The following is a 25,251-nucleotide window of genomic DNA, read 5'->3' as shown; positions in this document are numbered from 1 at the left end:
TTCTTCAGAGTGCTATTTGTTTGACATAACAATGTTCTTTGTTGCATACATAAGGCAGTGACCCCTGCTATAAGTGGCTTTGGCTCTCTTTACAGTCCTTTGGAAGATAGATATGATACTTTAGACCAAATATCTACATTCCTTCCAAAAGTTTGGATTTTTGTTTAAACCAATTTATTCACCTGCTCTTCCACTGGTCATTTGTCCAAAAGTAAAACATTTACTGATCTTTAAGAGTATGTTCTGAAGACAGATGTCTATTGGGGATGACAATATAATCCTAAACTGGACAGAGAGAGAGAACAACTGAGATTCCATCCAGGCCCATTTTAGTATATTCTTTAAAATTTGATAAACTAGACTTTCCCAAGGAAATTTCTGTGAGGAAACAGTTGACCTTGCTGTTTCATTTAGGGGTATTCTTTAGAGGACTTAAGTCTGTTCTTTGCAATACTGCCGGTGCTTCTGCTAAAATATACTCATTGTTTTGGCGTCTCATGCAGATGCCTGACTTAATAGAGCCATGCAGCAATTTTGTTTGGATTAGACTTTCAAAATGGTTCTTCTTTTATGATGTATTGATTGTAAGTTACCATGATTGGCACACATACAGAGAAGTATTCAGTAAGTTACCACGTTCTGGTAGTGGGTGTAGTCATAGGCAGCTATGTCAGATTTCTTTCATAGTCTCCATACACGTTGTGTTTCAGCTCTTCCCTGGCTTTTCTTCAATCTGTGTCAATCTTAGGATCCTCCAAGTAGAAACATTAATCAATCTCTAGGGTAGTCAGTTTTTGCTACTCTCCAGAGTTATGAGCAGAGCCAGTATCGTGAAAGTATAATCTAGACGTGCATACTGTATGAGAAAACAGTATTGTTTGTATGGTGTGTTTTTTGCTGCTTTGATCTCAGCCCTTTCAGAATATTTGTTCCATGTTGTTCCTTTGATTTCTTTCTGTACTTTGGTGAGGGTACCAGGTTGCTCTTCCTGATTGAGTACACTGATGTTCACATGTGTCACAACTCACATCTTCCTAACAGCTGATGTATTGAATTGTTCATGACTGATGACAGTTTTCCACTGTTCATGCAGTGCAAAACCACTAATTACAGTGGTTCCTTCTCCCCTTTTGAGCTCTAAAATTCTTACTTCTGCCTACTCCTTCTGGTTGGGTCTATGAAAGTTTTCTCAGCCAACTACTGAAGTATATGGGTCCTTATGGTTTTTATTTTACATACTACCTGTATATGGGCGGAGTGTGTCTTCTTCAGTCATCCAGAAGTCCTTCTTGAAGTGATGCCAAAGTTACAGAGTAGCTAGGAAATTAGTCCTTCAGTAATAATTTCCAGATCTTATGTTTCTTTGATTGAATTTTATGCTTTACTTTCTTCATTTCATAAGGCCTTCATAATTTCTCTTCAAAAGTCCAAATCTTCTACTTTGTTTCTTTGCTTGTTGCACTGTTTGAAATTCTGTTAGATCTCTGGGCAAACTTAGTATTTGTATTGTATGGTATTTAGGCATTTGCTAAGGCCACTGGAATTCTCTCTTTGCTTTTTCCAGCATTGTATTAGACTAATTGTATCCAGGGCTGTTTCAGCCTTCAGTGGAGTGATGATGCAGTTGTTTGTGGGAGTCCTCAGGCCTTCTCCTGGATGGGAAAAGGCAAAGTTAATTGATCAGAGCGAGTCGTTGTGGGAATGTACATGCAGACTCAAAGAAGAAAGGTTACTTGTCAGTAACTGGTGTTCTTTGAGAGGTACAGTCTGCATGTACATTAGTCTCCTACCTGCCTTTCCCCTCTTTCTGGATCTCTTTCAGGTTTGATTGTGCATTTAAGAGGAACTGCAGTGGTGGCGGATGCACTCTGCCCTGTGTGTCAATGCCTCAAGCAGGAAGAGGGGAGGAGTGAGAGTGCCCCTCCCGGGACACTCCAGGGCAGGCCACGCGCCCACTCAGTCTTAGAGTATATGTATGGACTAAGTGTCTCAAAGTACTGCAGCTGTTCGTTGGTAGGTAAATTTTCTTTACTGTATTCTCACAGGTAAAGCAGTAGAATTTCTTTTAAAAACAGTTTCGTTCATTGACTCTATGGATGATATGCATGAACGATACACATGGGGGGAAATTTATGCCACAAACTGCATTACACTGAGTAGCTCCCTGTCTCGCTAATGATTTCAACTCTTGTCTTTCCCCCCTATCCTAACATTTTTAGATATTTGAATATTTTCGCTCTGTTCAATTTGTCATTTCCACTGAAAACTACACCAAAAATTGAGATCATATAAGTTGTAATATTATTTAAAAAATAAAAGGAAATGTCTTACACAATTGTAGCTAAGTGCAGAAAGTAACATGTAAGATTGTATTTACTATTAGAAAGTGAAGCTAGAAACTGAACTGGGTTCTGTAAGAATCAAATTATATTTTTACCAGAATATTTTTCTTTAAAACTTTGTAGTTGCAGAAAAACCAGCATTTGAATTTAAACATTTTTTCCACAGCTGGCTTCCTCATGTGTTTTTTTTTCTTTTTAATCACAGAAGCCTTGTAGTAATTTTTTAATTCACTGCACTTCCTGCCAATTAAACAAGTAGATGTGGGGTATAACCTGGCTTAAACTGGAGTTGTAGTTGTCCCTGTGTGCAAATACGTACTTGCAAATTCTGCAAGTGATTATTTTCAAGTATAGTTTCTAAGAAGTGCAGGTTATATGAGTTGAGGGCTATTACGGAAATATGAGTCTGAGGTGCTTGTACTTAGAGTTCTCTGAGACCTATCACCTTTGCCAGTATGGTGGACGTGCTTTTAACAGTTTCTTAGGGTTGAAGCAGTTAGTGTTGTCTTGGCAGCTCAAAGAAATTTATGGTTGGTATTCTGCCCCTTTGCCATTTCTGTAAGATTAAGATGTAACTTTTCTGAGCTTACAGCCAGTTAAAGTTTGGTGAAACTTCTGATCTGTGGTGCATGAGATACGTGTGCTGTAGATGTTGGTACACATAGATAAAATATTATGAAGAGCTCTAGTTTTAGAAAGTTACTGACTTGTGTAATACCAAGCTGCCTTTTCACATTCTGAGAAGAAAACCCGAAGTAAACAGTTTTTTAAACAACCTTAGATGAACACTAATGTATGCAAATGGGAAGAAAATGTGGAAAAAGCCATCTTGTTCTGCACAATTAATTTGAAGTTTATGGCTATAAAACCAAGCATTTATATTTTGTGAAAAAGGTCTTTGAAGTGCTGCTTAAATTTAAAAAAAAAAAAGCAGAGAGAAAGTTTCTCTTTATCTATTGTTAGTGAGCAGTATTGGATTAATTTAATTGGGTTTATGCTTTTTTTTCCCCCTTTTCATTCCAGTTGTTGTTTTAACTTGTATTGTTGTAGGAATAATTAAAGACATATATATTAGATTACAAGATTCTCACTAGGAAAAATAATACTGGCAAGGAGGCATTATGTTTTTCTTAAATTTTTGTTTTCAAATAAATTCTTAAGAAAAATGGAATTTTTATAACTCTGTAATATTTATTTTAGCAAGTGAACATTAAATTTTAGAGAGGCCTTTTACACATGACAGAAATGAGAGATGTTGAACTTCAGTGCTTTTGCTAATACATTTTTATTATGTAAAGGTGAGCACATGTGCACATAGGCCCACACATACATATATATCTGCCAAATTCAGAGTCTTCAGGAAAGTTGTTTCAAAAAACAGACATGTTTGGAAAATATCTAATTCTGACTCTTCTGACAGCTCTAAGTTCCATCCCTTCCTCCAGGCATCTGAAGAAAACTGTTATGCTACAGTGCCCGATCCTTTCATGTGAGTAGCCATTTCAAGACCTTAGCACACACTCTAGGAGGGCACCACTGGTACCAACATTAGATGGGAACAGACTTTCTACAGAAGTAAATAAGTCTTGTGCCTTGGTGCACATGTAGACGCATGGTTTGCTTCTGACCTAGACCTCCTTGTAGTTTTTTGTGCAATTTATTAAATCATACAATAAATTCACTGGTTTTCTTAAATGTGCTAAGACTAATATGTCAAGGTAGTTAGCTTGAATTCAGAATGCTTCCTTTGTCTTTCTGAGAGGAAATCAGCACAAGGCACTTAAAACCACACCTTTTTTTTGTGAAGTCAAGTCTTGTTTGTCTCTCTTTATCTTTCTCCATCATAATAGTTCGAAATTCTTATGTCAGTCCCAGCCCTTAAAAGTGCTGGCACTCTCAATCTGGTGGTTTGATGAAGCACTTCAGTGTTTGCACATCTCTCTGCTTGACTTTTCTCTACTCATTTGGATAGATGACTTCTGTTGAGCATTGCCTACTTTTTTTCCCCTGTTTTTGGAATAGTTATCATGAATAGTAGGTTTTAGAAGATGTGAACTACTTTTTGAAAAAAGGTTATGTTACAGACTGCATAGGTCTGTTGAACCTTGAAATATTCGATAGCTGCAATTTACATTAAATGGAAAATGCCTTTAATTAAATTTCCATTTAAGAAGTAAGCCATTTATAGAGTACATTTTTGTTACTTTCCTCCTTTAGTATTGCATTTCAGTAGAACAGTTGCATTTTTATGACATCTGCTAATACATTAGCTTTATTTAGAAAAACAACTGCGAAATTTGTGTGATACTGGAAGCTGCAAATATATCTGTAGAATCTTCAGAAGACTACTTACTATGTTCTGTAAAACCTCAAAATATGAAAAGGTCCATAGGCACATTGAGATATGTACTTGCATTTCAACCAAGTCTCTTTACTGCAGTGATTACACTCTGAACATAATCCTAACATTTCTCTTACTTTCTGCCTTTTGCTTGTGGGGGAAGGAAAAAAAGGATGGAAATAAAAGAAAACATCAAGCATCTATTAAAATTAATAGACAAGCCATGGTCCACTGAATAGAGAAGATTCAAACTCCTAAATAATGTAACAGTTAGGAACAATTGGGTTACTTTTACCTTTCGTTTTTCATTTCTCCTGCTTCATGTGCTGTGACATGAATTTCTGATTCATTCAGTTATATATGCTCTCTCATGCCGTAGTACCAGGCTTAATCTTTAGTGAGCTGGGGTCTGGAGTAATTCAAGCCACGTGACTAGGTAAAGGTTGTTATGAGATCTTAATGTGCCAGTTCCTGTATTCCTGAAACTCAGTGGTCAAAATGACATCCAGTTCTCTTAGCAAATCTGTGACTATACAGACTTTCTCTTTTTTGATACATTTTTCTGTATAGTCATTCATTATAATTTTTTTCATCATAATGATATTAAATCATCCTAAATGAAATTTATCTCGGACACTCTTTTAGCTTGAGCCCAAAAATTTTGAAAGAAAGTTAAATTGATATTTAGTATGGCTTTTTATATAAGAATTTTCCTTATTCAACTTGGATTTCTAAGGAAAGTCATCATTATAGTTTTAGGAACATATTGTTCTATGTTCGTCCTTGCATTTTGAAATATGCTTTCCTAGAGTAAACAGGATTTACTTGCAAATATAGGATTTACATAACTTTACAAAGCTTGTAGTTTTGAGATTGTTCTGGGGAACACAGACTTCTGTGTCTCTAAACACTATCAGTAATTTTTTCCTGGAAGCCACAATGGTCTTTTAAGTCACTTGAAGTTGTTTTGAGAACTTCTGGATAGTGTGCATGTCTATAAACCAGCTTGTACTAATTTACTTGTGTTTCGAAGTCCAATGTAAATTAATGTATAGTGTTTCATAATTAAACTTCATATTTAACATTAATATTTGTTCTGCAATTTCAGTTAAATTTTTGCATATTTTAAATGGTCCTTAATATGTGATTAGTGTTACATATAAGGTGAAATAACTTCAAATTTGCACCGTGCTAGAAAAATTTAGCATGTGCCAAAATACCAAACATCTTCATTAACTATGGAATTGCTTAACCAATTTGAATACTGAATATAGAATGAAAGAATTCTGTATGGATTCTTTATGAAAACCCACATGTTCATATTGTTTTTAGCATTCCCCTATTCTTTCTGGATGTTTTAAATTGTAGTGGTGTACATGTCTTATTCTAGTGGCTCAAGTGTATGAAAATATGCATATGTATTGATAATTATTTTTACAATCTTTGTATTGTGAAGTAAATTATGTATTGATAAGAAAAAGTTATACATGTAGCACATAGCATCTAAGTGATAAGCACCAGAGTACTGACTTGAAAGAATGCATTCTAGTAATTTTGGAAGCATAAACACGTGGGAGTGTTATCACACTCTCAGCAAAGTGATGGCAAAAATAGGACAGAAAAAAAAGACAAGAAACACCGTGGACTGTAGCATCAAAGAAAAAGAACAGCCCTGAGGACCTCAGCTCTTCTGTGCAGGCATTTAGTCTGATCCCCAATGACCATTTTTGTGTGCTTTTTAGTACCTCTGCTCCAGATAAGGGTTATAGTCTCAATATCTGTGTGGAAGACCACCATACAGTAGTGATAAGAGAACTCAAGCAGTCTTGCAACCTGTCTCAAGTTTAAATTTGTGACTAACACCATGGTTTATGATATCGTGTCAATGAATGTGTGACCTCTGTCAATCTGAAAAGGAAATAATTCATACACATATACAACTGCTCTACTCCATTATTTAAGTGAAGCAACACTCAAGGACATAAATGTAGAGTGTCCATTATTATAATAAGGCTTTATTGTATGAGACTCCAAAAATTTACTAAAATAAGTAATCTATAAACTTCATTTATCTCCAAAGATCAGGGAATTGTTCCTTTCATTTCAGTAAGGAATCCTTGTTTGTTTTTCCTGTTCACTTACTAATAGAAATTAGAGGATAGTTCATTAATGGAGTTACAAAATAGCACCACTGTTATTGTGCATTCTGTGAGCAGGTTTCTTATGTATCATGGTGGAGCATTATCCCACAGAAATTATTAGTAAGGAAGAGTTACTAGAAACACAACAATATTCAAGATAATCATGAATAGCTGCTAGAAAACCCTACCAAATTAAATTATTATGTATTTTTTCTGTCTTGAACCCTCCAGATCAAGGCTGGGTGGTTAGTTGAAGAGCCTGAGTCCTAGAATTTGTTTTAAATACAGAAGGAACTGACCAGAATTCTGTGACATGCCCATTGCCTTTTAGACTAAAGGTAGTTTTGCATCTTGGACATTGAGATGCTTAAGTTACCTATGCAGAAGGAAATATGTCTGTAAGTGTTCTAGGCATTCAGTGACTGAAATGTCAGGTAGAACTAGTTTAGGTGTGGTGCCAGAAGAATTTGGATTTAGTGTGACAGTGCCTATATGAATTTGGAAGCATGGGTCTGTGATAAACAAAGGGTCTCTCCACTGTGCCATACACTTGTAGGCATTTTTTCCATGAGGAAATGATCTTTATTGGTCTTAAAATCAATAAATTTACATATGAAGGACTAAGAACTCAGAGAAAGAATGAGACAAGGTTTTTCTTCTGGAGGTCTGTAGTTTTGTTCTGGCTTTTTAAGATTTGCTGGTGATTTTACAGCAGTTTTCAGAGCCAGATACCGTATTTTGTATCCATCAGCTCCATTCCATTGACTTGAATGAAATGACAGTGATTTACATAATCTGTTGACCTAGTCTCATTTTCTCTTGAAAGCTTATCATTAGTGAAACAATAGAAGGGATGGAAATATGCATAAAAATTATTAAATGAATTTTTCTTTGGTTGAGATGTTATATAATAATTTTGCTTATATAGCTTCAGTGAAGCCAAATATCAGGTCACTGGCATAGAGAAATTCTCGTTTGAGGACATAGAAAATTCAGTTTTCTACAAAGCCAGTGGAGAATCTAGCTGGGCTGCCGTCAGCAGCAAAGTGAATATGAGTCCACTATTTGTCCACAATTGTGCGGGGCTTCCTTTTTTAAATACTTAAAACATCAATGAGAATATTTTGTGGAACAGTTTTGTGGGCTAGAGAAAAAGTAAATAAGCTGAATATCAGTCTCAGGTATTTTTCTGTGGTTTTAAAATATTTAAGTTATAAATTTGCACTTCTAAAATATAATGAAACCCAAACTTACTGCCTTATAGTGAAAGGTATTCTTCCTGAAAGGCTGAAAGATGCTGGACTATAACATGAACTTGATAGAGAATTCTGTCTGCCTAAGTACACTGATGGAGTAGCAAGAAAAGGCACTTGTTGCTCAGTTAATTAAGGAGTTAGGGTGCTGATTTCTTTAATTTATTGTAGGGTGTTACGTTGCTCTTTTCCCCCTTATTAACCAGAGTATTACTGAACTGTAGCAAAATGAGAACAGAGGAAGGATTTTTTTTTTTATTTTCTCTGTAAAACCAGTTGGAGTTTGGCAGGTTTTATTTTATCTAAAGATAAATGCTTCATTAAAAAAAAAAACACAAAACCACCAAAGTATATCCCTCCTGTTTCATACTGAGAATTTTTTCCTGATTGTAATAATTTTTCAAATACATGCAGTATTAAAGTCTAACTTTGCCAGTGAACTTCTCTGAAATATTCTCTGAAATTTCTACCTATTTGAAGTCAAGACAAATACATTTCTAGATGATAAAACAGAGAAGATGCAACCTCTTTAAAATAAGTTTTCTGATCTGTATCTATGTTCTTGAAACAAACAGTTTTAACACTTAAAATGCTTTTTACTACCATAATTCACATATTTTTCAAAATGTAAGTTAGAAGCCTGACTTAGTGGTTCAATTATGTATGGGTTTGAGACATTATCTGTGTTCCTTTCTCTTATTTGAAATGTTCATGTAACGAACTTCTGGTAATCTACAGCCCCGTTAGAGTGCCATCCTCCAAAGGGATAGAGTAAAAAGACAAATGTGATTTTAACAAAGACAAGGGAGAACGCAAAAGAGAAAGTGGAAGGATGTGTAAAGAAAGAAGAAATAAACACAGAACCTTTGGCTTTGCCACTTCTTCAAGTAATCCTTGGATACTTTTGCATGATGGGGCTTGCAGGCAGACACAAGTGTATTCTAGCTGCAATTTGGAAGCATCTGTATATGAGCCTTCTGTTAAATGGAAGTTACATAGCAGTACTAACCCCTCAGAAAATACAGCTGAGGATTAATCTAAATTGGTAATACTTTTTAAAATGATCTGGACAGTTTTATTTCAAGCTTTTAATATCAGTATATTTCTTAGAGCTAATTTTATGATAAATAAGAAGCTTCAAGCCAACAGTCACCAATATTATTCATTGCTCCCCAATATAGTACTCCAGAAACTTAAATGTGCCATAAACTTTTTCAAAGAATGATGTTTCTTTGCTGTAAGAAGGATAGTTCTCTAAGTAATTGATCTGATTTGTGCAGATGGATACTTTACTGTGTAATACGTGAGTGTACTTCAGGCAACACAGCTAATTTTGCACTCCAAGCAGATATGCTGCTGCTGTGCTAACACACAGTAGAGTATGAAGGATAAGTGATATAATCACATTGAGATTAAATAAATTTTCTGCTTATGTCAAATTTTTATCACAGCTTGAGTCCTTGTTTAAAAAGTCATTTGAAAAATGAATGCAAATAAAATTAAACAGTTCTCTAGTTTCACGAGTTATCCAGTATTGCAAGTCATTTTACATGACAGATTTTTTTAGTCCAGCCTTGGAATATGTAAACACACTCCTGTTGAGATGGTGCAGGGAATGTAGAAAAGGTGATTATAGATCATCTTTTTGTGTTGCTGCATCAGATGCATTATTGCATCTTGTAGTAGATAAGCTTACAAATATGTGGTTCTTGCTTTTTTCAGGCTAATAAAAAGTGCAGCATGGAAACCAAAGTTACTGAGACAAGAATCAACAATGTAATCTGAATTAAATGCACGTACTCTCTTAGCATGTGTCAAAGGATATTATATTTATATATCAAAATAAACAGTGATAGAAATTAGTAACTGTGAATTCTTGTTTTCCATTTCAGGTCAAGAGATGGAGAACAGAATTTCAATTTCCATTTCCAAAAAAAATACTGTGTGGATACTTGCATTATTCTGTCTTATCTTGGTTATAAATAGTGGTTTAAAATGTTTGTGTAAAAAGCATGAGTGATTTTACAATTCCCTGTATTTATTGTGTGTGCCTCTGTTTTTAAGACATTTCAAGTCTTTGGGTATTTTCTGAGATAACTGCATCCCACATACTGCTTGCTAGATCTGACAGGATTCATGTTCTCTTTCAGGAGACGCTGATAGATTGGTGTGATGAAAAGGAACTTAATTTGATTTTAACAACTGGAGGAACTGGGTTTGCACCACGAGATGTCACTCCAGAGGTGAGATAGTCCTGGAATAGAAAAATCTGCCCTTTGGTGTAGAAATGTATGACTCTGGAGGAGGCGGGGGGCGGATTTTTTTTTACTTTCCTCTGTAACTTCACTTTGCAGTATCTGTGGACAGGTCAAGGGATACACAACTTAGAAGCAGAAAAAAGCAATAGAGAGTATAGCATAAGAGAATAACTCTGACCTTGGGTTCTGACCCAAAACAATTTTCCAACTAAAATGTGGTATAGCATAATAGTTTTCTAGTCCCCTTACAAAACAAAATTCTGATGGCATTTTGATGTAATTTTCCTTAGCGCTGCAGTACAACACTGCTAAGCAAAATCTTGTTATGTCCACAAGGAAAAGTGGGATAAGAGAGATCCTTTAATTCTCCCTTGCAGAATACTGCATTATAGGTTGGAGTGTGAGATGCAGATAGTAGGGGGAAAAAATTCCATGCAAAGCTACCATTGATCTGCTTGATACCACATTGTCAAAAAAAACCTAAACAGGCACAGAGATGGAGGCAACCTGCACCAGTAAATGTTGCACAGGAAATCTGATTACATTCCACTTATACAGAGCTGAAGTAAAGAGGAAAAAAGGGAAATTGAACCTAATGACCTCATGGCTTTGAGTTGTCATATGAAATTACTGTGTGATTGCAATTGAAGTATTTTGGTATTTATGGTTCCAAATTAGATTAATATGAACTTTTAAAATTACATACTTTATTTGATTTGCTTATGTTCACTAAAGGGCAGAATTAAGATTGAGTGCCTGAAGTGTATATTTGCATAATGTAACAGATCTAGGTTTCTCTTAAGTATTCATATAAGTTTTAAATTGCTTAGACTTCCATGTTGGAGTTGATTTGAGTTCTTTATAGCATATCTACAATGCTTTTTACTTACAAATGTGTTCTGTCACATGACTGCAGTTTAATTTTTTTCCCATTAGAAATCTATGAACATTTTTTAATTTATTGTATAAAATTTCTGTAACTAAAGAAACATGTAACCAAAATACTCCTGTTCATTACTTCTGTTGTTTTTAGATTATATACTAGAAATCTTGAGTAAGTAAAACTTTGGGGTCTCTTTATCAGAATATGGGAACAGTGTAAGATGACCACAGTGTGCTAGCTAGTGAAACTGATTTTGCAGATTATTCACTGTGCTAAAGCCACCAAAAGTGAAAAGTGCGTAGGTTAAATTTGTATCTTGCTTGCAAACTAACTTAATGATTTTGAAGGTTGTAGTAAGAGGACTGTGTAGAAGGATGACTGAATTTTTTCTTCAGTTTTCCTTTGTGCAGGGATGAGCCTAGGCAGTAGTGCCAGAGAAAGCATTGTAGCCAGTGCCAAAAATTAGCCACAGATTCTCAAGCAGCATTTGGGACAAGAAATAAACAAATGAGAACTCTGCACATAAACACCCAGTATTTTCCTTACACTGCGTTGCTGTTACTGAAACTAATGAAGACAGGTGGGGGTGACTTGTTTGATCAGTTTTGATGAGTTGATGAGTTTTGAAAGTTAATCTGAGTTGTTAATGTGTCTTTATATAATAAAAACACATTGATATAAAAATAATTAATGACTTGTGCTGTAGAAAAACTGCATTGTTTTTAAAAGTAACAGATATGCAAGACTTGGGCTGGTCATAACAGAATCGGGTGTTCTGACTGTCAAATTATTCCCATACTTAAAAAGAATTTTCATAGAAGAGTATTTACTCACTTTTCACTCAATTAAGTTGAATCAATTTGCAGTACTAAATTTAAATCACAGTGGAGAGATTGAATCCCAGGTTTTATTACAAAGTGGCAATGATAAGGGTCATTTGTATGATAGCATTTATTAGATCATTCTTTCAAACAAATTCTTTAAGAGAAGAAAATCAGTTTGGCAGTAGGTGTCATACCAAAAACATATTAAGAAGCATAAGTTTTCTTCCCATAATTTATGTCCTGGGTCAATGAGAAAGCCAATTCAAAATGGAAAATTCGTTATGTCAACATGAAATGTGCAATAACAAGCCTTTAGGAAAACTTGAGTTGATGCAGGAAGTGGTTTTAATCTCTTCTTTGTGAGATATTGGTCCAGCATGCTGTCATTGCTGAACTAATAATGAAAGGGTGTGATCATGGCATTGTGTTACTGAGATGTCATCTTTAAGATGTGATTTTAAAACTGTTAAGAATTCAATCTGATAATGGAAGATGTTTTAGTATTTTTCCTGAGAATAGGGAGAGTAGTCCCATGGGTCATATTTCAGCTGGTATGTTTCCGTCCTGCTTCTCTCTGATTCTCCTGTAATTTGGATTAGAAAGCATGTTTTCCTGCTTTCTTTTCTGACTATAGATATATAATTGCTATTGTACATATACGATAAAGGTTGTTCCCAAGAGTATTTACAGGCCAAAGACTTAATGTTAATTGAATTTTGTAATTATTGATAAAATTGAAATTCAGTGCCTAGCAAAATGTAGCTAAAAATAGCTTCTTGATACCTCAGAAATGTATCATTAGGTTTCAAAAAAAATTAGTAGTTTCCCCACTCACTTTGCCTTTTGAACACTATATCAGAACCAGGTTATTGCAGTTGTTTCCATCATGTGTAATGACGTTTTTTCTTGTACCAGAAATAACCGATTTTAGGTATATTTGCAATATCTGATTTTCCTTACCTGTCTCTGTTCCCTAAATTTGTAGCCTTGGTCTAGTCAGTGGGTGGAGAGAAGCTTTTGAATTAGTCCTACAATTCACATTTTGAGGGTTGAAGGTCAGTTTAATTAAGCAGTGTGAATATCCTTCACTTTCTTGACTACATGACTAGAAATTATGAAATGCATGTGGGTATTTAAAAAACCAATGCACTCAATGGATGGCTGAATTTGAAAGTAACTGTGTTATAGATGTTATTAGTGAATGCTGGAATTCTTTATTATGGCAGTTGGTGGTAGTTTGCATTTGGACTAAAGCTGAAGTGTAGGCTTAATTTTGTAGATACAGCCAAATTTTTTTTCCAGTCTTATTTTACATATAATTTATGGAGATAGTCTTTAAGTCTCTGCTGGAACTGCACATACAGTCTGCTTCTTGATTTAAAAGTCTTTGTTGCAGGACAGATATCAGAACTTACATATAGCATTTCTTGGTGCAAACATTTTTTCCTTTGAACTACAATATTTTAGTGGTAGTTCTTAAAGAACGTTGATAATAATATATGTTAACTTTTGTGAAAAAATTTAAATACTATTGCAGCATTTTTATCAATCACTATGTATCCTTCTGAGATAGAAATGTATTTTCTCTGTTGCTGTTGGTTAGTACAAAAGGGAAAGGAAAAATCTCATGTATACAGGTGCTCTGCTCAGTTTCTGTCTTCTGTCTTCTCTACTTTTACATTTCCTCTTTTGCAAAAGTGCACTTCTAAAAAAGTCACGTCTGCCTCCCTTCTAGCTTTTTTTTTAATCCTCTGTCTCTAGTATGATTCTGTGCAAGTCTTGTTAGCCCAGCTATGAGACTAATTTTATGTACTTAGGTAATAGCAGTAGAAAACAACTTATTGTGCCTCAACTGATGCTATACATTCTTGAGCTGTGTTGCTATGTGTATTCACAAATAGTTCATCCACACTGCAGATAATTTTCAGTCCTTAAATTTTACGATAATACTTTAGAAGAAACGCAGAAGAGCTCTTTTCCAGCATGTAAAAGCAGACAGGTGTTTCCTTATAGGCTTCCTCCTTTTCCAGCATTCTGGAAAATTTATGAATGCTTCTTTTGGTTCTTGCTGTTCATATTCTTCAATACTTATAGACTGGTTTTAAGTGTATTTAGATACATTCTTGTTTTCATTTAATCTGACAATGTATGCATATTTGTTTATTCTTTCATCAGAGTTCTCTAGTCCATGAAAAGAGCTCATTGTTGTCTGGAACTCCCTTCCATTTGTCAGCATTTTTCTGAAAAAACCATGCTCAGAATGAACAAAAGGCTCCAAACATAGCCACACAGAAGCCATGTTTGGAGGGAAGAAGGTTCCAGTTCTGCTGTGATATAAGTCTTTGTATATTCACTTCAAAATTGCAACAGCATTTTTATAATTGTTACCAATTGCAAATTTTCGATCACCTGGCTTTCCCCCATTCTCTAAGGTGTCTCTCAGGATTTTTCTTCAAATTCCATTTTATTTCCACAGACTATTTTAATATCTGTATCTTCCAATTTCTCTGTCTCAAGTAGTGTTGGCAACCCTCTTAATCTCTATTATTTGTCATTTTGTGTGTTTTGTCTGTTTGTTTACTTTCCCTTTAACGCTGTTAATGAAATAAGATGCTTGTGACACAACATGCTCTCACAGCAACAGGTGTTCCCCTCAGATTAACCCAAATCCACTGAGACTTAAACTTTCAAATAACAATTTCCATTTAATAGGCAATAATTTAAACTAGAAATAATATATTGGGGATGGAGAGGGGGTTGTCCTCCCTGGTTCAGAGCAGCAGGATTTCTACTATTGTTTGTTGTGGATGTAGGAGTGCTTCTATTCTTCTTCAGCAGTATTTTAGTGTTGTCACTGGAACAAAAGAAATGGATTTTCTTTTTACAAATTGTCACTTCAGCATGGCTCCATATTGAGGAGGAATGGAGCCTTCATCTCACATGGGACATAAGTAATTTTGTGGTAGGAATAATATGAAATTTACGACCTCTAATTACCCAGGCTGTTGTTTCAATCTTTCACCCTTCAATATTCCAGGTACCCTCCAATTTAATAGCCTTTTTCATCATATATATATTTTTGTAGTCTATATTAAAGACTGTAGCTTTCCATATTTCTTAATGGAGGTCTTGCTCCACATTGTTTGATTCCTAGGTTGAGCTATTATATAATGAAGTATGCTGTGTATGGATGATGTCTGATCCTGTAACTTGCCATCAGACCTTTTGAGGCCTTCATATTTCTTAGAAAATTGTTTCCAACCCAGCTTGCTCCTAAAGGGTCTGAATTAGAAAACCTTGCCACGTGCATCTAAGCAACAAACGTGCTTAAATGGAGTAGATTGCTCTGTGACACACTTCTCCAAATTCTGTACTACTCTGTTAGAAGTTTAGCAGCAACTCTATAAAGTACCATTGCCTTTTTCTTAGTCCTCCAGACAGTTCTTAGCTTGTATGATTAGACCTTTATCCTATCTGCTTTAATTTTTCAAATGTTTTGTTTGAAAAGCTGTATTTGGTGTTACAAAAATCCATATTTATGTGCCTTAATAATTTAATTAAGAATTCTTTATTTAGATTTTAAATCTCTCTTTGGAAGGCAAGCTATTATAACAGAATTGATATATTTAGTTGCAGAATACTTTTCACTTACAACTATTACCAGTTTCTTCGAGAAGCAATATACAAATTATTTGCACTACACAGATTACAAAAGTACCTGTGTCTTGAGAAATTCCACACTGATTTAGCTGACCTACGAAGGGCTAAAAAGTGCCTTTCTCTTCTCTTGTTTGAGTTTCTCAGGGAAGCTTGGTAACACACCATCATTGCTGAAGGGCTTGGTTGCTATCATCAACTGCAGTCACTGCATGGGAACACCTGCAAGCTGCCAGGGCACCTATAGTGAGAAATGTGAGGGAGAAGAAAGCCTGATCCCATTTCAGCTTCATTTACTCAAATATCAGAGGTTACTCAAAAAATAAGACCACCAAACAAAACAAACAAAAAAACCCCATAAAACCAAAAAAACCCAACCAAATAAACAAAAAACCCCTAAAGGATGAAGAAAATAGATGCAGAGAGTGTGTTCCTGGAGAATGGTTATTTTGATAAATAAAGAGGGCTTGGTAAATTCTTGATATTCTGCTGCATAAACAGCGGGTTTTGACTTGTTTCTTTGTCTGTGTCAATCCAGCTGAGATACTAGATTGAAAGAATGTGTGTCTCTCAACTTATTTGTGTCTAGATTTTCCAAAATAGACAATTATGAAGAATATGGGGAAAATAGAAGTGTTGTAATACAGAGGATACTTGTCTGTATATGGGATTGATGTGTCTAAAATGCAAAGCTGCATATTTTTTCTGACATTCCCTTTTAAAAAGTTTCAGATGTCACAGTGGATACAGAAAAAGGTCAAAAAAATATATGATGGCTTTCTGTGAGAGTTATGCAACTCAGTCTGTTTAGTTTATCATAAAGAAAACTGGGAAGTATCTTGGGTTTTACCTGTACTTTCTTTGGGAAATAATAACATACAGCACTAAAGGCTTTATAAGGTACCAAAGGCTTTCTTTGCCTACTTAAGAGAATTGTAAAAATAGCTGGTGATAGAGAGCTTGAGCCAGAAAAATCTAATAAGAAAATAGTGGAAGGTTTTTATGTGTTGAGGTTGGTTTGCTTGTTTAGGAGATTAATCACACAAACAAATTCCCTAAAGAAGACCTGTATTCTTCATTTTAATTCTGTCAAATCAAAAGTATTTGATAGTGGGAGAAATGTCTTATAGAATTCAAGTTATCTTGTACTCTGTACAGAAGTCATGGATGATGTTGAATGAATTATCCTGCATGGAAGGCCAAACTAGATTCTGGCTTTATGTTCTGTGTGTGTTAGATGAGAAGATAGTTTGACTAAAATGGATCCTGAAATTAATAATTAAGCAATTTTATTTCATGAATTCAAAAGGATCACATTAATTGCTTCTGCCTCTTTTTTGAAAATGCAAAACCCTGAAAATACTGACTGAGGATGCTGGGACAAATAACTTTTAAATTACTTAACTAATGTATTAACCTTCTGTGTAAAGTTGTCTGACCATCATATCATAAAGCTAATAGAATTCCTCTTGCACCTTTGGATATTTTTGCCCATTTAAGGATCAACTTTTATTTGCTTTATTTTAGCTGTCCTTGATACTCTTGAATAGCAAATAGAAGTTCTGTTTTCTGACTCTCAAACATGTATGAAATATTTGCAAGCTCTGTTGAAAAGAATAGTAAAACAGTAGTGAGGGATTTGAATGTTCCATAAAATGAGCCAGGAAACCTCACTTTTTTATTCTTAAATTTTGAAAATAAGTTTTTTATTCCAAGGTAATTTCAGAATGGAAGTTGGAAGAGGGCTGGCATGTCCTGCGAATAGACAAATGGTTCCTATCCCAGTGAACTCAAATACTTCCAAAAATACAGCCAGAAGAACAATATGATTATAGTTTGCTTTTTTATTGAGTTAAAGAGAAGAGTTCTCCTCTTCTTGGTATTACTGATGCCTTTTAGCCATGTTTTCACTGTAGAGCCCACAGCTGTCTCTGTTAACTGGCTTGTCTCCTATTAGGAATGTAGCCACAACAGTGAATATATTTTGCAGTCCTTTCTGTAACTGTGGAAAGAAAAATAGGCCTGCCATAGGACTTCTGCATAATAAATTTTAAATTTGGAACTTTTGGAATTTTTTCTCTCTTAAGCATTTCTAAAAATAGTTTCCATTAAAGCATCACTTCAGAGAAGATAATAGGAAACTGAAAAAAAAAATTAAGCATCAAGTTAAGGCAAAATAATCTTGAAAACATTGTCAGGCCTGTAATTACACAATTTTTGCCCTTAATGTGTCATTTTTTTCTGGTCATGGTCTATTGCAAAGAGTAAAAGCTTAATATGGGGAAAATTAATAAAAAAATTGTATAGACATGTTAGGAACACTTCTTTGTGACGGCAGCTTAAAGACATGATAACTAGAGGGCAAATACTAGTTTGGATTTAAGATGTGTGAAAAATTGAGTGAGTTAGTCCTTTTGACATAAGCACACCAGAATAGCAAAATGACTCACTATTAACATAGTTGATCATTAAAACTAATACTTATTAAAGAATAGAGAATTTCTCATTTGCTGCTTGCCTGCTGTGTAGGAGCCTTTCCAGCCACTAAGTGAAAAGAAACTAGAAGAGTTTTGGAAAGCAGCTGGCTTCAGGAGTTATTCTTAGGATTATAACTAGTCCTTCACCTGCTTTTGCTAATTGTTACCACGTGGAGCAGTGAAGCTTTAGCAAAATGTTGACTCAGTATAAGTACCAAAATACAAAACCAAAATGACTATTGTTGCACTCAGGCTTGAAAGTCTTATCTTATTATGGACAAGAAAATTATTTTTTTTATCTTAATTTAGACTGTATTCTAGCTTCTTGTCCCTTCATGCATATATTCTTTTCTCAGTTATTTTTTAATTGGAATACCTAAATTAATAGTGAGGTGCATAATCTACTGTTACTAATTGTTGGCATTTAAACTTTCACTGGATTTAAAAATCTCCAGATTTTCCTCCACAAATAAACATTTTCTTATGGTATGCTGAGATCAGTTTGTCATAGTTCATTTTCACTGAGCTTGAAAGATCTTCCTTCAGAGAGAAGGTGATAGCAATTTTGTTCTTGATGTGGTGCAGCTAATTGTAGTTGCTGCTGGCCACAAAATCACAAGATTTTATAATTACTTCATGGTCTAATTTTTGTTTGCAATTCCTGGCTGGCTTATGCCATTTCTAATCATATGATGGAAGTCTCTTGGTCTTCTCTGCCTAAATATCCTACCATTTTGTTGTAAGCCCAAATAATAGTGTTTGACACAGGAAGGTTTGGATATGGGAAAAATTCCTTTTCTATGACCCTGATTTCTAAATTTGAAGTTGTATTAACCTGTATTATTCTTGTACCTTGCTCAGCTGGAAGAAGAATGAGTGGGTGATACCCAGAGGATCAGTATAAATACTGTTCCATCAGCTTAGCCTGTCGCTACTGTATTCCTTAAGATCTTTGTTGGGTATGAGTGCATGGCAAGTTCATACAGATTCTCTCTGTGACCTTTCCAAATCCTGATTCAGCAGGGCATACCAGAGCTAATGATGCCTTTATATTATCTAGGGTTCTCTACAGTTTGCAGAAGAGGGAAGAGTTGGCTTCTTGTTGCATATTACTACCTTGTCAAAGTGGAATGTAGGTTTTTAGTGTTGCCAGTAAAAAGTTAATGTGCAGGTGAATAAATGCACACACAATGTGGACTTCAAATTGGACAGAAATAGTGAAGTTTGATTTCTGGTTGGTTGACTTTTAGTTACTAGGAACATACTTACTAAATAAAAAGACTCATGACTGAAATGACAGATGAGTCAAATTACTGAACTTTATTACTGCTGGGATTTTCTCAGTTCTTACATTTCAGACTTCATTACATGTTTCTGAAATAGAGCAGCAGCTAAGATTTTGAAATATAGTTTAATTTGTTTTAAAAAACAACCATGTTAAATAACAGAGTGTTTAAGTTAAAGAGAAGAGGATATTCAAGGTAACAAAAAGGTGCTTCTAAGTTTCTCGCTTAGAAAAAGGTTACCCTACAAGATTCATAAGACTAATTCTTTTCATTAGAGTGTGGATGTATCTAAGCCAAATTCAAACACCATCATACCCTAATAATGAGTAACAGCTAATGATGACTCCAGTTTATCTCACAAATGGCCAACAGTGGCTAATGGGTACTCCTGTTCAACTTCACAACCTATTTTGCAGTGGCTGTGGGAATGAGCTCACAAGACCATCCCCTTTCCCCTCTTATATTAGAGGTGCTAGAGGTAAGTGGGGTTTTGGGGATCAAGGGTGGGAGGTCATGAGATGAAAGTGATGTGGTCTTCTTAAATTTTTCACAAACCTCAATAAAGGCATGTATCTGGGGATGGGCAAAGATTCAGTTGAATTCTTATTTTTTGCCCAAAGAGATTACCCAGTCCTAAAATGACATGCTTTCCTTGAACTGGGAGTCAGAAATCCCTTTTCTCTTCTGTTTTTCTGCTGCAGAAATTCCCAACATTCCCATTATGTGGGCTCCAGAGAGGGGTAAGCAACATCTTCAATCCCACCCAATCATTTCCAGACTAATTCTTTGCTAGTATTTTTTTGCTTTTTTAATCATCATCAGAAACAATTTTTAGCCACATTTTTCCCATTTGTTTGATTTTCTTGTGGATTCTCATATTTTTGTTTTATAGGAAGGTCCCATGGCCTCCCCAAGTGCTAGGGTCAGACTCATTTGCTGTTTCCATTTGTGTGCTATTCTCCTGTGGATTTTCATGGTTCACTCTGATCAAATGATATTACCAAAGGGTGAGCGTCTGGATTGTTGGGACTCTTTCACTCATGGTATCCTAAGTTATTCAAAAAGCACTGCCACCCTGCTGCCCTGTTGATCATTTGGCAAGCTTATGTTTTGTCCTTGCCGAAAGTTGCATCTGATTATTTGTGGGCTTTGGTCTTTTTCTGACTTGTCTGTCTGGGGACTGCCTGGCATTTACTACTGTCTTTTATTCTCTCTACCTGCTGGCTGTGTGGCATAGTCCTCCTGAAGTCTTGGCCCTTTGCCTGACTGTCTGGCATTGCCTCTTGGCCAGCTAATTGCTTGACACTGACTACCTACTGCCCCGTCCATCTGTTGAACGGCATGTATCGCCTCCTTACTGTCCTTTCAGTCTGACTGTACACGGGCATTGGCCTTCTGCTGCCCTGTCTCCTGCTCCAAGTGCCTGGCATTGCCTTTCTGCTGAGTGAAATTGCTCTTTGCTGCTTGGCACACATGCTGACTGTTTGGTACTGCTTTAGCAATTTGCTGAATGTTTGGCATTTTCCTTCTGCCTTTTCACCTGATCCTTGAATGCAGTGTCCCTTTGCTGCTCTTTGGGTCTGCTTACTCACTGATACTTGCTCTTCTGCTGTCCTGTCCACTTGCTTTTATGCCTGGCATTTCTATCACATTGTCCTGCCCATCTGCCTAGATTTTATTTCTAAATATGTACCAGTCTGAAAAGATTAAGAAGAATTGTAAGGAATGGGGAAAAAATATTGTCTGGCTCCTTCATGATCTGATTCAGTTTAACATACCAACCAAAAACTGATCTCAGTACCAGCATTCAGCTTTTTCATTGAACTGCTCAAAACCCTTTTGACCTTACAAAAAAAAGAAACCAAATGCAAAAAGCCTGAATTTTATTAGTCTTTGCTTCCATCACTTTATTTGATTGGTGTATTACTGTTCAGTAATACCGTATTCAGTATTAAATTCAATACTAAATAATTACTACAATGCTAATATTACCCACAGTAATTCTCAGAATCCATGGAAGGTAGGTAATAACAGGGGGAAAAAACAATCTGTTGCTGAGGCTCAGAAAGGTTAAGGTTTGAATGTAGAGCTATGTTCATTAAACACAGTGGATCAAAGGAGCTAAGTAAGAAATTTTACAGACTTCTTAATTTAAAACAAAGGGTTGCAGCTAATCTAAAGAAGCCATTGGATCAGTACAGTATTGTCAAACCACAGTGTATCCTACTTGCTGCTTCCCACTCTTTCTGTATTGGGAGAATGGTCAATTGCCAGTTTACAGAAACCTTTTACCACTCTCTCACATATTAAGAACAAGGACTTGACTATATCAGTAAGGTCCATAGTAAGGGAATCAATCATTGTCACATCTTAGAAGAAGAAGCAGGATTTCCTGCCTCTTCTTTTAATTCAGCTTATTTGACCTGTCTTTTTGTAGCTCTGCCACAGTTTCTAGCTTGTTATGTGTGGGTTTAATTGCGCTTTTGATTCCAGTACCAACTAGGAACTGGAGAAAATATTCTGTCGTAATGAATCCTGTCATAATTTCATAATAAATTCTTACTACACTTAAATAAATTTCATGTAATATTCTTTTAACTCTAGATTTTAATCTCTTCAGATATATTAATACTGCTTTTGCTATCTTCAAAGGTACCTTAAATATGTGAAATTATGTCTAAGCATAGACGCAGGGCAGCACCCTTGAGTTAGTAGCCTCCTTCACCAAGTGCGAGACCAGCTGTGGAATCAGAGGAAGACTGTGGGAGAGCACCTTGTTCCCATACTCCCAACAGCAGCTTACTGCTGTGGAGGATGGCTCCCAGGACAGCTGACAATATTCTTAGTAAGAGCTAGTAGGATCCTTCTCCCAGTTTTCACATTAACCTCTAGAAGCCAGTAAACTTGTATTCTGCTCCAAGGAACCAGGAGACATGAATGTCCACCTTTACTCCTTTACAGTCTCATAGGCTCTTCTGTCCTCTCTCTTCTCAGCCTTCCCAACCCTCCCTTGCTTCTTCGAGCATATATTTTTCACAACTTCACAAACTCTTAAAGATGGTAGGCTGGCAGTCTCTCACTTCCCACCAGCTTCATGCTGTTGAAGGGTGTGGTGACAAGAACAGATCTCAGCGGTAAATCTTTCTCCAAGCTTTAAGTCACAATGTTGCTGTGATGCTTCCCTAGGCTGTTGTTTGAGAGGTGTATCAGGTGCTGGAAAGGAGGAGGAATATTCACTCTAGTACTGCAGGGCTGCAGGATGCTGCTAGAACTCATTTCCTATCCCAAGAACCATAAGTAATTTTTTAATGTATCATTTTAGTTATTTGAATATAGTTTGTTAAAACTTAGTGTTATCTCAGAAAAATGCGGGAATTTTTTTCAAGTAGTATTCAGGGTACATAAATTCCACATGCAGAAAAGCAGCAGAAACTGGAGTAAAATCAACACAATGCTTTTTCTTGAATATGTGTAATTTTCTTAGTTGAAAACTATACCTACCAGGGCATTGATGCAATACTGTCTCAGGCAGCTTCACTGTAACATATCAAGATAAATCAATTTTCCATCTGAAGTAATCAAATGGTCACTTGGTGGTGACCATGGTACAAATATAAGTTTTAAAAAATATCTGTGGTAAGTTGAAAGAATACACTACAGGTTTTGTCTTATAAACGAGTCGACATTTGGTTAAAGAAGCAATGAAAAATTTGCACACAAAGCCCTGGGAGTAGAGTCTTCTCTATCAAATCCCTGTAACAGTGATATACAACTTTTTTTTTTTTTAATAGGGTGGGTGTGGGGGATTGATCTTTTGTTGTTATTGTTTTCTGGGTTTTTTTCCCAAGGTATTCTTTAGTCTATCCTGCACTTTTCAACCAAAAATTAGCTTTTGGAACAGTCATGAAGACTTACAAGTCTTTCCAGCTCATAGAGTTTCCCTTTCCAGGATAACTAAATTTCCTGTTTTCAGCCTAATTGTATCTCGGTTTTATTCCTCGTTAGACTCTTTTCCTTCCTTATTATCTCTGATTAAAAAAAAACCTGTTACAGTTCTCATAGTCATTTCCTGAACTACAATATCTAAATCCTACAAATCATTTGTCAGGAGAGAGACTGCTTTTCGTATATCTTCTTCCCTTTGGTTTAGTTTTTAATTTCCATTTATTTTTTTTACCATTCACTTTCTTTATTCTTCTCTGTTTTCTAAAGGAATACTTTCTGATTATAGCAACATTGCAGCCTCTAAGCAACTAATTTCTTCAGTTGTTTCTGAAAAAAAAAAACCAACTTCCTGACTAATACAGGCCTTTTGCACTCAAAAAGAAAGATAGGTGTATCATTATTTTCTTACCCTTGGAATTTCCAGGAGATGTTTCATTGCCCTGATCCACTTAATTACTGCCTTCAGTTTCAGTTGAAGTTTTCTATTCTTTGAAAAATAATGTGTCTGACAGTGAGTGTGTCTAACACTCATATCAACTTGGAATCAACTTCAAATTTTCTTAAGTCTGTATATTGCTTCTGGATTCAGTCTGAAAAATTTATTTGGTTAATTTTAGACAAGAATGTCTTAGATGAAACTTGTGCTAAAGAACATATATACCTTTTGGTTTGTGCATTGTCATCATGGACAAAGGCTTTTGATGTTACAACTCATGTAACAGTTTGCTGAATGAATTTTGATACTGAGTAAGTTCAAGTGTCTCTCTTGTGTTACCTCTTTACTTAGCAGGTAAATAGCTTTTGTTGTAAAAATGAGGACATGATGTTGCATTAAGAGTGTAGAAATTTGGCAGAGAATAAATCCCCTTGATTTCCAGCTGTTCCCTAGAGATCAGAGGGGCTAGGTGCAGCCAGCTTACTTTCTGACTGCCACCAGTTTGGTACCATAAGTCTGGTTGTGTTCGATAAGTACTTTCACAAGCACAGATTCACAAGTAGTGTAGTTCATGGAAGCAACATGTTATAGATTCTTGGTAAATTGACTGTGATAAATGCACTAGATCTACAAAATGTAAATGTATAGTGCTATGTACAAGTCTTCCCGGATGTGCTCCGATGGAGTCAGAGGCACAAATCTTAGGAAGAGGCATCTCATCTTTGGGGAGGAGAGAGGACCAAGCCTGTTGACTTGTCTGCGGAATGGGGTTGTATTCTCATCCTCTGCCAAAGATGATTTCAAATGCAAAATTTATACTTTTGGGAGAAGTGGAGATGAGATTATAATCAAATATCCTGTTGCTGTCATCATATAAGTGGAGGGCAGCCACTGTGTATATAAATGAGGGGTATCACACCTCCATCAGCAGGCCATCATGCCCACAATAATTCCTTTACCACGTATCTCACCGCATATCTCATGGCTTTAGGCCTTATTCCTACAGATGGATACGCAAAGTAGTGTATCAGTGACTGTTGCAGAGTTGTTCCCCCCAATACATTTTGCTGCTGTTCTGCCCAGACAGGTTTTAGGTTCATCCTAGAGAAGAGAAGGCTCCAGGGAGACCTTATTGTGGCCTTTCAGTACTTAAAGGAGGACTATAAAAAAGATGGGAACAAACTTTTTAGCAGGATCTGATGCAATAGGACAAGGGGGAATGGTATTAAACTGAAGGAGGGTCAATTTAGATATTAGGAAGAAATTCCTTACTGTGAGGGTGGTGAGGCACTGGCACAGATTGCAAGAGAAGCTGTGGGTGCCCCATCCCTGGAAATATTCAAGGTCAGCTTGGATGGGGCTCCAAACAACTGGCTATAGCTGAAGATGTCCTTACTCATTGCAGAGG

General features: G+C 35.8%; 1 protein-coding gene across 22 annotated transcripts in view; it reads left to right on the top strand.

Moving 5' to 3' along the window:
* Positions 1-25,251, top strand: part of GPHN (gephyrin) — a 297,276-nt gene that overhangs the window by 146,096 nt on the left and 125,929 nt on the right. For 14 of the 22 annotated variants that reach the window (XM_027708546.1, XM_027708598.1, XM_027708591.1 and 11 more), the window contains 2 exons: positions 10,228-10,320; positions 20,164-20,202. The exons of 1 other annotated variant lie outside the window; for it this stretch is intronic. In XM_027708546.1, the coding sequence (XP_027564347.1) occupies positions 10,228-10,320; positions 20,164-20,202 (132 nt within the window). The remainder of the gene's footprint in view (positions 1-10,227; positions 10,321-20,163; positions 20,203-25,251) is intronic. 7 more of the 22 variants (XM_027708654.1, XM_027708583.1, XM_027708646.1 and 4 more) reach the window with 1 other exon arrangement.

The sequence above is a fragment of the Neopelma chrysocephalum genome, unplaced genomic scaffold (genome assembly GCF_003984885.1).
Source record: "Neopelma chrysocephalum unplaced genomic scaffold, ASM398488v2 Primary Assembly neopelma1_24, whole genome shotgun sequence".
Classification (NCBI taxonomy): domain Eukaryota; kingdom Metazoa; phylum Chordata; class Aves; order Passeriformes; family Pipridae; genus Neopelma; species Neopelma chrysocephalum.
This window is presented reverse-complemented; position numbering and strand designations above follow the sequence as displayed.